Source organism: Scyliorhinus torazame, chromosome 18 (assembly GCF_047496885.1).
Source record: "Scyliorhinus torazame isolate Kashiwa2021f chromosome 18, sScyTor2.1, whole genome shotgun sequence".
NCBI lineage: Eukaryota > Metazoa > Chordata > Chondrichthyes > Carcharhiniformes > Scyliorhinidae > Scyliorhinus > Scyliorhinus torazame.
The window spans coordinates 159352155-159365970 of NC_092724.1; the positions used below are offsets into that span (position 1 = coordinate 159352155).

A 13816-nucleotide genomic window follows, 5' to 3' on the forward strand; every position below is an offset into this window, starting at 1 on the left:
ACTGGCTAACCGATAGAAGTCAGAGAGTGGTGGTGGATGGCAAATATTCAGCCTGGATCCCAGTTACCAGTGGCGTACCGCAGGGATCAGTTCTGGGTCCTCTGCTGTTTGTGATTTTCATTAATGACTTGGATGAGGGAGTTGAAGGGTGGGTCAGTAAATTTGCAGACGATACGAAGATTGGTGGAGTTGTGGATAGTAAGGAGGGCTGTTGTCGGCTGCAAAGAGACATAGATAGGATGCAGAGCTGGGCTGAGAAGTGGCAGATGGAGTTTAACCCTGAAAAGTGTGAGGTTGTCCATTTTGGAAGGACAAATATGAATGCGGAATACAGGGTTAACGGTAGAGTTCTTGGCAATGTGGAGGAGCAGAGAGATCTTGGGGTCTATGTTCATACATCTTTGAAAGTTGCCACTCAAGTGGATAGAGCTGTGAAGAAGGCCTATGGTGTGCTCGCGTTCATTAACAGAGGGATTGAATTTAAGAGCCGTGAGGTGATGATGCAGCTGTACAAAACTTTGGTAAGGCCACATTTGGAGTACTGTGTACAGTTCTGGTCGCCTCATTTTAGGAAGGATGTGGAAGCTTTGGAAAAGGTGCAAAGAAGATTTACCAGGATGTTGCCTGGAATGGAGAGTGGGTCTTACGAGGAAAGGTTGAGGGTGCTAGGCCTTTTCTCATTAGAACGGAGAAGGATGAGGGGCGACTTGATAGAGGTTTATAAGATGATCAGGGGAATAGATAGAGTAGACAGTCAAAGACTTTTTCCCCGGGTGGAACAAACCATTACAAGGGGACATAAATTTAAGGTGAAAGGTGTAAGATATAGGAGGGATATCAGAGGTAGGTTCTTTACCCAGAGAGTAGTGGGGGCATGGAATGCACTGCCTGTGGAAGTAGTTGAGTCGGAAATATTAGGGACCTTCAAGCAGCTATTGGATAGGTACATGGATTACGGTTAAATGATATAGTGTAGATTTATTTGTTCTCAAGGGCAGCACGGTAGCATTGTGGATAGCACAATTGCTTCACAGCTCCAGGGTCCCAGTTTCGATTCCGGCTTGGGTCACTGTCTGTGCGGAGTCTGCACGTCCTCCCCGTGTCTGCGTGGGTTTCCTCCAGGTGCTCCGGTTTCCTCCCACAATCCAAAGATGTGCGGGTTAGGTGAATTGGCCAATGATAAATTGCCCTTAATGTCCAAATTGCCCTTGGTGTTGGGTGGAGGTGTTGAGTTTGGGTAGGGTGCTCTTTCCAAGAGCCGGTGCAGACTCAAAGGGCCGAATGGCCTCCTTCTGCACTGTAAATTCAATGATAATCTAGGACAAAGGTTCGGCACAACATCGTGGGGCGAAGGGCCTGTTCTGTGCTGTATTTTCTATGTTCTATGTTCTAAACTGCATCATGCCACGTATTCCCATCACTTGTATGTGGTGATAACACACCCAACAACACTCCAATGAAAAATACTGCAAGGGGTGAAGGAAGAGTCAACAGACCAGTTCCCAACAGATTTTCTGCTGAATGCCATGAAATTGCACCAGGGAATTTGCATAATTTGTGCAAAAAAGATTAGGCCATAACTTTTGCAAAAAGATTGTTGAAGTGAAATAGAGGTCAAAAATGTGGAGTAAATAGATCATTTTCTGGAGTTTATTATTCCGAATTCTTTTGTGATTACGCTTGCTATTTTTTTCTTATATTTTATTAAATGCAGCCCACTGTTCTTAACGTTTATTCATCTAGTTGTCATTTCGAAAACTGCAACCTATTTCATAGACAAGCCATGAGTCTCCTTGTTTCATGGGTCATATACAAAAACTATTAGTGCTTCAAGGTATGGAGAAAAAGATATTAACAAGAATAGCCTGTGATGCACATAAAGGATTTAGTATACTTTATATTAATGATAAAATAATCGGCTCATTCACCAATATTATTATTTTTATTTTAAATCTTGTGCGTGTACGTTATTCACTTTTCTGTTGTCAGAAAGTTTCGCAAATACTTTCATATCAAAAATTCTCAAGTTCTGCCGGTGGGACCTATTCTCTAGGTCCTCCATCTTCTCCAGGAGCTTCTTCTGCTGGTCTCTCAGCATCCCCACCTCCAACTCCACCGCAGTTTGGTGTTCCTCCTGCTCAGCCAGCGCCTTCTCCACCTTCTGGATCGCCCGATCTTGGGCATCCAATCTAAGCTCCAGCTGCTCAATCGACTCTTTTATTGGGTCCAAACAGTTCCGCTTCTGCTTAGTAAAGCCTTCCTGAATAACTTGCATCAGCTGCTCCGTTGACCGGGACAAACCAGAGGTCCGGTCCTCCGCCATGCTGTCTCCCGCTGCAGCTTCAGCACAAGCCTTCTCTGTCCCTCTGTTTCTGCCTTTACGAGCACTTCTAGTCCTTTTCTCCATGCACCGATGTGGGAATTCAGTACATAATTGCCTCTGTCTTCAGTTTTACAGTTCAAGTCCGGTAGAAAATCGGGAGGAGATGTCCAAAAGTCCGACCCGAGCGGGTGCCACCAAATGTGCGACTTACTCCTTCATAGCCGCCACCGGAAGTCCCCCAGATATCAATTTAATAACCCTGAAGAAAGCCTTGGGAAGAAAGACTGGGAGACACTGGAACAAAAACTAAAACCTCGGAAGAATATTAATCTTCACCGTCTGTATCCTTCCCGTTAAGGCCAAATCGGCCTTCACCCTATCTACCAAACTAGAAAAGTTAAATTCATGGAGCGAGGTCCAGCCATGGACCACCTGGATTCCCAGATACCAGAAGCAGGTTGTGGCCGGACGAACCGGCAGTCTTCCCGGACCAGCTCCCCTTCCCCCAGAGGTTCACCGGAAAATATTCACTCTTGCCCAGGTTCAGTTTGTACCCTGAAAAGGAGCCAAACATCCTGAGCAACTCCATTATCTCCCCCACATTGAGGAATGGGTCTGTGATATATAGTAAAAAATCATCTGTATATAAGGACCCCCTATGGTCCCTCCCCTGTGCTCTATTGCTCGATTGCTAAGGCAAAAAAAGTGGAGACAACTGACATCCCTGCCTTGTACCCCTGTTCAGTTAGAAATAACCTGAGCTCAGGGCATTAGTACGTATGCTTGCAGTGGAGGCTCACGTTGCGAGAAATGTTTCCTGCTTTCTTGTGATGATCGCGGATTGGTGCAGCTTGGAAAAATGTGCACCGTTATGTCTTTGCAACTTTATCCTGCTCCTCCCTCAGTCTTTGGTTTGGCCATAGGAGTAATGTCCAGTGATTATATCGAGCCAATTGTAATGTTGTTTTCCAGTTCCATTCTGTACACATGTAGGTTAAGCCTAATGGTAATGTATTACTTTGTAACATGTAATTTTGTTGCATACCCAAGAAAAACTAAAACTTCAATAAATATTTTTATTTTTAAAAATTCAATTTCAATTGCCTTCACTAATAGCCTGTCTCTGTTTTGATTAGAATTCTTCACTAATCAATGAAGCTTATTGCACTGTCTGCCTCTGAGAATTGACATAAATCTGCATAGCGTCACTATGCAAATGAATTTACATCGGATTACATTGGATACACAGCATTGAAACAGGCCATTTGGCCCAATTACTCCATACTGATGTTTATGCTCCACTGAGCCGCCATACATCTTGCCTCACCTAAATCTATCATCGTAACTCTATATTTCCGTCATTCCCCAAGCTTTTTATTGCAGCTTTTTTCAACTTTTCTGCAAATCTTCCAAATGAAATCGCAAATGGTGAGAAACAGATTTCTATGAAAATGTACATTGACCTTTTGTCCAACGCTTCAATGGATAATGAAACTGGTGTGACACTGAAGCAAAATGGCAAGATCCCAAGACTGATGTGTGTACTATGAACCGTTAACAGACCTCAGTCCAGGTGTTGATGGCCTTATTGTTCATTGGCGGGGAAGGGGAAGTTAGCCTATATTCCCTGCTGCGAATTACAACTGGATAGCGTATGGACAACTGAGTTGGGCAAGGACAGGATCCAATGAAATGTGATGGCTTTGTGTTTGAAAACTCTTTCTACAGATACTGTCAAGACTCATATTTGAAAGATTGAACAAGGTATTAGAGGAGCACTCGTGGAATTGTCTCCCAAAACAAGCCAGCAAATTCAGCAGATGAGAAAAGGTGACAAATTTGGGTCAGAAACAACAATGAAAGGCTGTTTGCGAAGACAATTGAAATTGATCGAAGAATGTAAAATTCAAATACCACCAAGATACTAAAATGAAAGCTACTAGTCACTCCACCCTGTCTCAAAAGTGAAAATGCATCAATGGTTCTTAAATTATACTTCTCGTCATAGTGTCCAAAGAAGCCTTGATGTGTGAAATAAAGTGGATTTTCTTTGCTTTCCTTTTTATTTCATTGTGTTCTGTTCCTGCCCTTCTTCATTTCCTTTTAAAGGATGAATCCAGGACAGCCTCTGCAAGGCAAATATCAACTTCAAAGGGGGGGGCAATCCTCTGGGGAGGTGCTCTCAATCTGAAATGCTTCCCCCACCCCCTCCCTGTGGAGCCTGTTGTCAATATCTGGTGCTGTGAATGGGCAGTAAAAAAAAACAACTTACCAAAGATCCTGGTTGGAAAGACAAAGTGACTGGGTCGTCTTTGATCAGCTATGACTAAGTTGAGCACAGATTGGCATCCTTCCTGGTTCGAGCACAAAAATACATTTACTGAACTCAGGAATGAAAACGTTAAGTGTTCAAATGAATAAACCTTCAAAGATTATTTAAAGGGGATTCCTAAAGCTCAGGTTATTTTAGGCAACTGGAGTAAAAGATCAAGGAGAAATAGCTATCAAATTGAAAAAAAAAAGTGATGTTTGTTTTGGTTGATTCTCATCCCCGAATTATACTCCGGAACCAGTCAACTTCTGTCACTCATAACACCATTATATCCAGTGGCTGGGAATCACTTTGGGGAAATCCTGATGTTGTGAAGGAGGCTATAGAAATATAACTCTGCCCATCTGTCTTCCTTATTCTACAATGTGCCCATCAGTTGATGGACTGCTGAACATCACCAAACACGTGAAGCAATTGTGCATGTATAATAAATTAGGCAGCGACGGCACGGTGGTTAGCACTGCTGGCTCACGGCGCCCAGGACCCATGTTCAATCCCGGCCCGGGTCACTGTCCGTGTGGAGTATGCACATACTCCCCGTGTCTGCGTGGGTCTCACCCCCACAATACAAAGATGTGCAGGGTAGGTGGATTGGCCACACTAAATTGCCCCTTAATTGGATAAAAAATGAATTGGGTACTGATGCACGATCAATAACTCCAGAAGCGAGATCGGAGACAATTGAAGGCTTTAGTACGCTAGATGTTTCCCCCAGCAGCGCAGGTACAGAAGAAAGCTGCTGGGTCGGCAAGGGTTCTTATACCCCGCCTTGCAGGGTGGAGCTAACATACCGGCTTAACCAATGGGAACAAGTACATTCTCCACCAATGGTATTCCGACATTACCAGGTACCGTAATCCTTCTAACACAGACTACCATAGATACTTTAAATTTTATATATATATATATATATATAATGAATTAGGCAGCTCAAAATAAAAACAAGCTGAACTTAGTGTTTGTGTGCTATAGTAGTGTGAATTGCTTGGGTGGAGATTAGCTAAGTTCTGGGATATTCTTCCCCCCCCCCCTCCCTTTTCTGCTTCCCAATTCGCTTTGTGTACCTGTGGACCGTGCTGGCAGTTGGTGCATTTCTGTTCATGTTAACTCATGGATAATATCTGACATTCAAACACATGGTGATGTATCGTTTGGTCAAAGTTGAAGCCCAACACATTGTCATGCCAGGCCTGCCTATAATAATGATGAATAATAAAAATAATTACATTGCCAGACTTCCTGTACCAGTCTGACATTGCCAGTCTCGCGGTACCATTCTGACATTGCCAGAGTCACTTTACCATTCTGACATTGCCAGTCTTGCAGTACCATTCTGACATTGCCAAAGTCGCTTTACCATTCTGACATTGCCAGGCTCACTGTACCATTCTGACATTACCAGGCTCGCTGTACCATTCTGACATTGCCAGAGTCGCTTTACCATTCTGACATTGCCAGTCTCGCAGTACCATTCTGACATTGCCAAAGTCGCTTTACCATTCTGACATTGCCAGTCTCGCTGTACCATTCTGACATTGCCAGGCTCACTGTACCATTCTGACATTGACAGGCTCACTGTGCCATTCTGACATTGCCAGACTCCAAACCATTCGGACAATGCCAGTCTCACTATACCATTCTGACAGTGTAAGGCTCGCATTACCATTCTGACATTGCCAGGCTCACTGTACCATTCTGACATTGCCAGACTCCAAACCATTCGGACATTGCCAGACTCACTGTACCATTCTGACATTGCCAGACACACTGTACAATTCTGACATTGCCAGACTCACTGTACCATTCTGACATTGTCAGACTCACTGTACCATTCTGACATTGCCAGTCTCGCTGTACCATTCTGACATTGCCAGTCTCGCTGTACCATTCTGACATTGCCAGACACGCTATACCATTCTGACATTGCCAGGCTCGGTATACTATTCTGACATTGCCAGACTCACTGTACCATTCTGACATTGCCAGTCTCGCTATACCATTCTGACATTGCCAGTCTCGCTATACCATTCTGACATTGCCAGACTCACTGTACCATTCTGACATTGCCAGTCTCGCTGTACCATTCTGACATTGCCAGGCTCGCTGTACCATTCTGACATTGCCAGTCTCGCTATACCAATCTGACATTGCCAGACACACTGTACCATTCTGACATTGCCAGACACACTGTACCATTCTGACATTGCCAGACTCACTGTACCATTCTGACATTGCCAGTCTCGCTGTACCATTCTGACATTGCCGGACTCACTGTACCATTCTGACATTGCCAGTCTCAGTGTGCCATTCTGACATTGCCAGTCTCACTGTACCATTCTGACATTGCCAGTCTCGCTGTACCATTCTGACATTGCCAGTCTCGCTGTACCATTCTGACATTGCCAGTCTCACTGTACCAGTCTGACATTGCCAGACTCGCTGTACCATTCTGACATTGCCAGGCACACTGTACCATTCTGACATTGCCAGTCCCGCTACACCATTCTGACATTGCCAGACTCACTGTACCATTCTGACATTGCCAGACTCGCTGTACCATTCTGACATTGCCAGACACACTGTACCAATCTGACATTGCCAGTCTCACTGTACCAGTCTGACATTGCCAGACTCGCTGTACCATTCTGACATTGCCAGGCACACTGTACCATTCTGACATTGCCAGTCCCGCTATACCATTCTGACATTGCCAGACTCACTGTACCATTCTGACATTGCCAGTCTAGCTATACCATTCTGACATTGCCAGAATCACTGTACCATACTGACATTGCCAGACACGCTTTACCATTCTGACATTGCCAGGCTCGGTATACTATTCTGACATTGCCAGTCTCGCTATACCATTCTGACATTGCCAGACACGCTTTACCATTCTGACATTGCCAGACTCGCTGTACCATTCTGACATTGCCAGACTCACTGTACCATTCTGACATTGCCAGACTCACTGTACCATTCTGACATTGCCAGTCTCGCTATACCATTCTGACATTGCCAGACTCACTGTACCATTCTGACATTGCCAGACTCACTGTACCAGTCTGACATTGCCAGACTCACTGTACCATTCTGACATTGCCAGACTCACTGTACCATTCTGACATTGCCAGACTCACTATACCATTCTGACATTGCCAGACTCGCTGTACCAGTCTGACATTGCCAGACACGCTTTACCATTCTGACATTGCCAGATTCAATGTACCATTCTGACATTGCCAGATTCGCTGTACCATTCTGACATTGCCAGACTCACTGTACCATTATGACATTGCCAGTCCCGCTATACCATTCTGACATTGCCAGACTCACTGTACCATTCTGACATTGCCAGACACGCTTTACCATTCTGACATTGCCAGTCTCGCTATACCATTCTGACATTGTCAGACATGCTTTACCATTCTGACATTGCCAGACTCGCTGTACCATTCTGACATTGCCAGACTCGCTGTACCATTCTGACATTGCCAGACACACTGTACCATTCTGACATTGCCAGACTCACTGTACCATTCTGACATTGCCAGTTTCGCTGTACCAGTCTGACATTGCCAGTCTCGCTGTACCATTCTGACATTGCCAGTCTCGCTGTACCATTCTGACATTGCCAGGCTCGCTGTACCAATCTGACATTGCCAGACTCGCTGTACCATTCTGACATTGCCAGACACACTGTACCATTCTAACATTGCCAGACACACTGTACCATTCTGACATTGCCAGTCTCGCTGTACCATTCTGACATTGCCAGACACACTGTACCATTCTGACATTGCCAGACACACTGTACCATTCTGACATTGCCAGACTCACTGTACCATTCTGACATTGCCAGACACTCTGTACCATTCTGACATTGCCACACACACTGTACCATTCTTACATTGCCAGTCTCGCTGTACCAGTCTGACATTGCCAGTCTCGCTGTACCAGTCTGACATTGCCAGACTCACTGTACCATTCTAACATTGCCAGACAGACTGTACCATTCTGACATTGCCAGACTCACTGTACCATTCTGACATTGCCAGTCTCGCTGTACCATTCTGACATTGCCAGACACACTGTACCATTCTGACATTGCCAGACACACTGTACCATTCTGACATTGCCAGACTCACTGTACCATTCTGACATTGCCAGACACTCTGTACCATTCTGACATTGCCAGACACACTGTACCATTCTGACATTGCCAGACACACTGTACCATTCTGACATTGCCAGACACACTGTACCATTCTGACATTGCCAGACTCACTGTACCATTCTGACATTGCCAGACACTCTGTACCATTCTGACATTGCCAGACACACTGTACCATTCTGACATTGCCAGACTCACTGTACCATTCTGACATTGCCAGACTCGCTGTACCATTCTGACATTGCCAGTCTCGCTGTACCATTCTGACATTGCCAGTCTCGCTGTACCAGTCTGACATTGCCAGTCTCGCTGTACCAGTCTGACATTGCCAGACTCGCTGTACCATTCTGACATTGCCAGACACACTGTACCATTCTGACATTGCCAGACTCGCTGTACCATTCTGACATTGCCAGACTCGCTATACCATTCTGACATTGCCAGACACACTGTACCATTCTGACATTGCCAGACTCGCTGTACCATTCTGACATTGCCAGACACACTGTACCATTCTGACATTGCCAGACTCACTGTACCATTCTGACATTGCCAGACTCGCTGTACCATTCTGACATTGCCAGACTCACTGTACCATTCTGACATTGCCAGTCTCGCTGTACCAGTCTGACATTGCCAGACTCGCTGTACCATTCTGACATTACCAGTCTCGCTGTACCATTCTGACATTGCCAGACTCACTATACCATTCTGACATTGCCAGACTCACTGTACCATTCTGACATTGCCAGACTCACTGTACCATTCTGACATTGCCAGGCTCGCTGTACCATTCTGACATTGCCAGACACACTGTACCATTCTGACATTGCCAGACACACTGTACCATTCTGACATTGCCGGACTCACTGTACCATTCTGACATTGCCAGTCTCGCTGTACCATTCTGACATTCCCAGACTCACTGTACCATTCTGACATTGCCAGTCTCTCCGTACCATTCTGACATTGCCAGACTCACTGTACCATTCTGACATTGCCAGACTCACTGTACCATTCTGACATTGCCAGTCTCGCTGTACCATTCTGACATTGCCAGTCTCTCCGTACCATTCTGACATTGCCAGACTCACTGTACCATTCTGACATTGCCAGACTCACTGTACCATTCTGACATTTCCAGACTCACTGTACCATTCTGACATTGCCAGTCTCTCCGTACCATTCTGACATTGCCAGACTCACTGTACCATTCTGACATTGCCAGACTCGCTGTACCATTCTGACATTGCCAGACTCACTTACCATTCTGACATTGCCAGACTCGCTGTACCATTCTGACATTGCCAGACACACTGTACCATTCTGACATTGCCAGACACACTGTACCATTCTGACATTGCCAGACTCACTGTACCATTCTGACATTGCCAGATACTTTGTACCATTCTGACATTGCCAGACACACTGTACCATTCTGACATTGCCAGACTCACTGTACCATTCTGACATTGCCAGACTCACTGTACCATTCTGACATTGCCAGACTCGCTGTACCATTCTGACATTGCCAGACTCGCTGTACCATTCTGACTTTGCCAGACTCGCTATACCATTCTGACATTGCCAGTCTCACTGTACCATTCTGACATTGCCAGACACACTGTACCATTCTGACATTGCCAGACTCGCTGTACCATTCTGACATTGCCAGACTCACTGTACCATTCTGACATTGCCAGTCTCGCTGTACCATTCTGACATTGCCAGGCTCGCTGTACCAATCTGAAATTGCCAGACGCGCTTTACCAGTCTGACATTGCCAGACTCACTGTACCATTCTGACATTGCCAGTCTCGCTGTACCAGTCTGACATTGCCAGACTCGCTGTACCATTCAGACATTGCCAGTCTCGCTTTACCATTCTGACATTGCCAGTCTCGCTGTACCAGTCTGACATTGCCAGACTCACTGTACCATTTTAACATTGCCAGACACACTGTACCATTCTGACATTGCCAGACTCACTGTACCATTCTGACATTGCCAGTCTCGCTGTACCATTCTGACATTGCCAGACTCACTGTCCCATTCTGACATTGCCAGACACACTGTACCATTCTGACATTGCCAGACTCACTGTACCATTCTGACATTGCCAGACACTCTGTACCATTCTGACATTGCCAGACACACTGTACCATTCTGACATTGCCAGACTCACTGTACCATTCTGACATTGCCAGACTCGCTGTACCATTCTGACATTGCCAGACTCACTCTACCATTCTGACATTGCCAGACACACTGTACCATTCTGACATTGCCAGACTCGCTGTACCATTCTGACATTGCCAGACTCGCTATACCATTCTGACATTGCCAGACTCACTGTACCATTCTGACATTGCCAGTCTCACTGTACCATTCTGACATTGCCAGACACACTGTACCATTCTGACATTGCCAGACTCGCTGTACCATTCTGACATTGCCAGACTCACTATACCATTCTGACATTGCCAGACTCACTGTACCATTCTGACATTGCCAGACTCACTGTACCATTCTGACATTGCCAGGCTCGCTGTACCATTCTGACATTGCCAGACACACTGTACCATTCTGACATTGCCGGACTCACTGTACCATTCTGACATTGCCAGTCTCGCTGTACCATTCTGACATTCCCAGACTCACTGTACCATTCTGACATTGCCAGTCTCTCCGTACCATTCTGACATTGCCAGACTCACTGTACCATTCTGACATTGCCAGACTCACTGTACCATTCTGACATTGCCAGTCTCGCTGTACCATTCTGACATTGCCAGTCTCTCCGTACCATTCTGACATTGCCAGACTCACTGTACCATTCTGACATTGCCAGACTCACTGTACCATTCTGACATTTCCAGACTCACTGTACCATTCTGACATTGCCAGTCTCTCCGTACCATTCTGACATTGCCAGACTCACTGTACCATTCTGACATTGCCAGACTCGCTGTACCATTCTGACATTGCCAGACTCACTTACCATTCTGACATTGCCAGTCTCGCTGTACCAGTCTGACATTGCCAGACTCGCTGTACCATTCTGACATTGCCAGTCTCGCTGTACCATTCTGACATTGCCAGACTCACTATACCATTCTGACATTGCCAGACTCACTGTACCATTCTGACATTGCCAGACTCACTGTACCATTCTGACATTGCCAGGTTCGCTGTACCATTCTGACATTGCCAGACACACTGTACCATTCTGACATTGCCGGACTCACTGTACCATTCTGACATTGCCAGTCTCGCTGTACCATTCTGACATTCCCAGACTCACTGTACCATTCTGACATTGCCAGTCTCTCCGTACCATTCTGACATTGCCAGACTCACTGTACCATTCTGACATTGCCAGACTCACTGTACCATTCTGACATTGCCAGTCTCGCTGTACCATTCTGACATTGCCAGTCTCTCCGTACCATTCTGACATTGCCAGACTCACTGTACCATTCTGACATTGCCAGACTCACTGTACCATTCTGACATTTCCAGACTCACTGTACCATTCTGACATTGCCAGTCTCTCCGTACCATTCTGACATTGCCAGACTCACTGTACCATTCTGACATTGCCAGACTCGCTGTACCATTCTGACATTGCCAGACTCACTTACCATTCTGACATTGCCAGTCTCGCTGTACCATTCTGACATTGCCAGACACACTGTACCATTCTGACATTGCCAGACACACTGTACCATTCTGACATTGCCAGACTCACTGTACCATTCTGACATTGCCAGACACTCTGTACCATTCTGACATTGCCAGACACACTGTACCATTCTGACATTGCCAGACTCACTGTACCATTCTGACATTGCCAGACTCGCTGTACCATTCTGACATTGCCAGACTCGCTGTACCATTCTGACTTTGCCAGACTCGCTATACCATTCTGACATTGCCAGCTCACTGTACCATTCTGACATTGCCAGACACACTGTACCATTCTGACATTGCCAGACTCGCTGTACCATTCTGACATTGCCAGACTCGCTGTACCATTCTGACATTGCCAGACTCACTGTACCATTCTGACATTGCCAGTCTCGCTGTACCATTCTGACATTGCCAGGCTCGCTGTACCAATCTGAAATTGCCAGACGCGCTTTACCAGTCTGACATTGCCAGACTCACTGTACCATTCTGACATTGCCAGTCTCGCTGTACCAGTCTGACATTGCCAGACTCGCTGTACCATTCTGACATTGCCAGTCTCGCTGTACCAGTCTGACATTGCCAGACTCACTGTACCATTCTGACATTGCCAGTCTCGCTGTACCATTCTGACATTGCCAGACTCACTGTACCATTCTGACATTGCCAGACTCACTGTACCATTCTGACATTGCCAGGCTCGCTGTACCATTCTGACATTGCCAGACACACTGTACCATTCTGACATTGCCAGACACACTGTACCATTCTGACATTGCCGGACTCACTGTACCATTCTGACATTGCCAGTCTCGCTGTACCATTCTGACATTGCCAGACTCACTGTACCATTCTGACATTGCCAGACACACTGTACCATTCTGACATTGCCAGATTCAATGTACCAATCTGACATTGCCAGACACACTGTACCATTCTGACATTGCCAGACTCACTGTACCATTCTGACATTGCCAGACACACTGTACCATTCTCACATTGCCAGACTCACTGTACCATTCTGACATTGCCAGTCTCGCTATACAAGTCTGACATTGACAGACTCACTGTACCATTCTGACATTGCCAGTCTCGCTGTACCAATCTGATATTGCCAGTTTCGCTGTACCATTCTGACATTGCCAGTCTCGCTGTATCATTCTGACATTGCCAGTCTCGCTGTACCATTCTGACATTGCCAGTCTCGCTATACCATTCTGACATTGCCAGACACACTGTACCATTCTGACATTGCCAGACTCGCTATACCATTCTGACATTGCCAGACTCGCTGTAC

At 45.9% G+C, this 13816-nt stretch overlaps 1 protein-coding gene across 10 annotated transcripts in view; it reads left to right on the forward strand.

Annotated features, from left to right (window-relative positions):
- The window catches only part of cep112 (centrosomal protein 112), an 804780-nt gene that overhangs the window by 612355 nt on the left and 178609 nt on the right, over positions 1 to 13816 (forward strand). Inside the window, exon 22 of one of the 10 annotated variants that reach the window (XM_072483748.1) lies at positions 2451 to 3412. The exons of the other annotated variants lie outside the window; for them this stretch is intronic. Within the exon in view, the coding sequence (XP_072339849.1) occupies positions 2451 to 2633 (183 nt within the window). The 3' untranslated portion in view covers positions 2634 to 3412. Of the gene's footprint in view, positions 1 to 2450; positions 3413 to 13816 lie in introns of those variants that run through there. 10 annotated transcript variants of the gene reach the window in all.